The following is a 2534-nucleotide window of genomic DNA, read 5'->3' on the forward strand; positions in this document are numbered from 1 at the left end:
CAATTTTTTTGAAATTTAAAATACATGTAACATGCATTTCAAAATATAGGGAGTATATGCTCCCATGTTCCAAAACACCACTCTCCGCTTCGTTAGTTAGTACTGTTACTTAATTAGATGATCACATCACATGTACTGGCACGTCAGAATTATTATTGTTTGTTCTGGCATCATCTCTCTTGATTAAGTTTTGATCTCTTCTCTGTGTCTCCCTCCCCTCCATCTCCATGAGAGGAGGAGCACTTCTCTCTCTGCTCTGCCTCTCTTTCCTTCAAGGTACAGTGTGACTAATCACTGTTTGCATTCTTGTGTCATTGTTAAATGTTAATACGATCGTTAGTGTCGTTGTTTACTTGCATCCTTGATAACCACCCTTGTTTGTTTGATCCTTGATGCTATGCGTAGCTGCTAAATTTCTTGCCGCTAAGCTGGTACTGGTAATCAAGTGTCGATGTAAAATTAATATGGATTTGTAATGATCGGCAGTAGCGCGGCCGGCGACGTTCACCGTGACGAACGGCTGCAGCTACACGGTGTGGCCGGGCATCCTCTCCAACGCCGGCGTCCCGCCGCCGGCCACCACGGGCTTCGCGCTCTCCCCGGGCAAGTCCAGCGCCGTCGCCGTCGCGGATGGGTGGTCCGGCCGCATCTGGGGACGCACGCTCTGCGGGCCATCCGTCGCAGGCGCCTTCGCGTGCGTGACCGGAGACTGCGGCTCGGGCACCGTCGAGTGCTCCGGCCGCGGCGCCTCACCGCCGGCCACCCTTGCGGAGTTTACCCTCGCCGGAGCCGCTGGCGAGAACGACTTCTACGACGTCAGCCTCGTCGACGGCTACAACGTGCCGGTGCTTGTGGCGCCCGCAGCGGCTGCGGCGGCGAACGGGAGCTCGTGCCAGCCCACGGGCTGCCCCGCCGACCTGAACGCGTCGTGCCCGCCGGAGCTGCACGTCGTGGCAGGTGCGGGTGCCATGGCAACAGTGGCGTGCCGGAGCGCGTGCGAGGCGTTCGGGACGGCGGAGTACTGCTGCAGCGGCGCGCACGGGACGCCGGCGACGTGCCCGCCAACGGCCTACTCGCGCTTCTTCAAGGCGGCCTGCCCGCTCGCGTACAGCTACGCCTACGACGACGCCACGTCGACGTTCACCTGCGCCGGCGCCCGAGACGGCGGCGGGTACGACGTCGTGTTCTGCCCCGGCGGGTCAAGGTGCGTGCGTTGGAAAACTATCGTTGGACTGGCTCGGCACGTCGTCGCCATTTGGCAATTGGATCGATTCCTTTTTTGGACGTGCATGTGGACAGCGACACAGCGTGGTATCATGGCTAGTCGTTGCGGTTTACTCCAGTAGGAGGTAGGAACGAAATGATTAATTACGAGCAAACTAAGGGTTCCTCTCAATCAATTCAGTTTTTCAAGTTCTGGCACATTTCAGAAAAAGTACAGTACATTTTTTAGATATACTTAAGAAAAATCTCAGTCCATTGAGACCTAATAAAACCGATAAATTGAACTTGAAACGATGGTTTAGACCGCAAACAGCCGTAATCTCGACAACGATGATCAGCACAAGGTTAATCCGCGTCGGACCATGATGATCTCCCTGCCAGGCTTAGTGGAAGGCCTCATCAAGACATCGGCGTGCCTCGACTTGGCAAACGAAGAGGAAGAAGATGAGGAGGATGAGATGAGCAAGAAAGGAGTTCCTCAACCACAAAGTTTCATACTAATTTCAGTATGTCTACATTTAAGTTGCTTGAAATTTTCTTACATCAGCTTTAGTTTAGTAAAAAGTGAAACATGCACTTTAATTCAGTAAAAAGTACAAAATCCATGCTCCTTTACCTAGTTAGAATAAGTTACATTTTCTACAAATCTACAAAGGAGAAGTTGCTGTGACAATATAGTTTGGTAGGCAGTAATCCTGTTCTGATGGGCCGCAATGGTGCCTGCTGTAAGCTTTCATCTACTAGATCATGTGGTTTTGTCTCACACATCACCTTCTGAACATGACAGCGTCATTAGCTTCCCTTTGGCAGGCAGAACATTCAGCAAACAACAATTTAGCACAATTATATATACATGTACAGCATTCATTCATTCATGACCCAATACTGATACCTTCACCTCATTCTGCACGCGCAGCCTGAACCCTGGTGCGAATCCCGGGGCAGCGGTGCCCCCATCGACAAGCACAGCCTACCCGCCAATGGTGTTCTCATCGGCGGATGCAGATCCGGCAGTGACCAGATGCGCCATCATTCTCCTCCTCGTGGCCATGACCATCTGCCATGCGATGTCGACGCAGTGAATCTGTGACGATCTCAAATATTCAGGACAACACCGCGCTTGGTTTGGCATTCACCACAACAAACCGTGAATCAATCCATAAGCCGAACCGCTGCAAAATCGCTCTGGTTTTAGAGCGTGTTCAGGCGGATGCCAACCAAGTAGAATGCAATGTGACTAATTTTGTGCAGACGCTTATATGGCTCGAAGTTCAACACCTTAGCATATAGTACTGCTTTGAAGAGAAATT

General features: G+C 51.6%; 1 protein-coding gene across 1 annotated transcript; it reads left to right on the forward strand.

The window, feature by feature from the left end:
- Window positions 1-227: 227 nt before the first annotated feature.
- Window positions 228-2306, forward strand: LOC124664982 (thaumatin-like protein 1b). The gene is made up of 3 exons (XM_047202387.1): window positions 228-276; window positions 487-1204; window positions 2141-2306. Exons 1-3 carry the CDS (start codon window positions 228-230, stop codon window positions 2304-2306), a joined length of 933 nt encoding a protein of 310 aa, XP_047058343.1.
- The last annotated feature ends 228 nt before the right edge of the window (window positions 2307-2534 follow it).

Source organism: Lolium rigidum, chromosome 1, assembly GCF_022539505.1.
Source record: "Lolium rigidum isolate FL_2022 chromosome 1, APGP_CSIRO_Lrig_0.1, whole genome shotgun sequence".
Taxonomy (NCBI): Eukaryota; Viridiplantae; Streptophyta; class Magnoliopsida; order Poales; family Poaceae; genus Lolium; species Lolium rigidum.

Bases quoted from the DNA above. Each gene is read 5' to 3' on its own strand.
- LOC124664982 (XM_047202387.1), top strand. From the start codon at position 228: ATGAGAGGAGGAGCACTTCTCTCTCTGCTCTGCCTCTCTTTCCTTCAA. The intron at 277-486 runs GTACAGTGTGAC...AATGATCGGCAG, and splicing joins CTGCCTCTCTTTCCTTCAAG to TAGCGCGGCCGGCGACGTTC. The intron at 1,205-2,140 runs GTGCGTGCGTTG...CTGCACGCGCAG, and splicing joins TTCTGCCCCGGCGGGTCAAG to CCTGAACCCTGGTGCGAATC.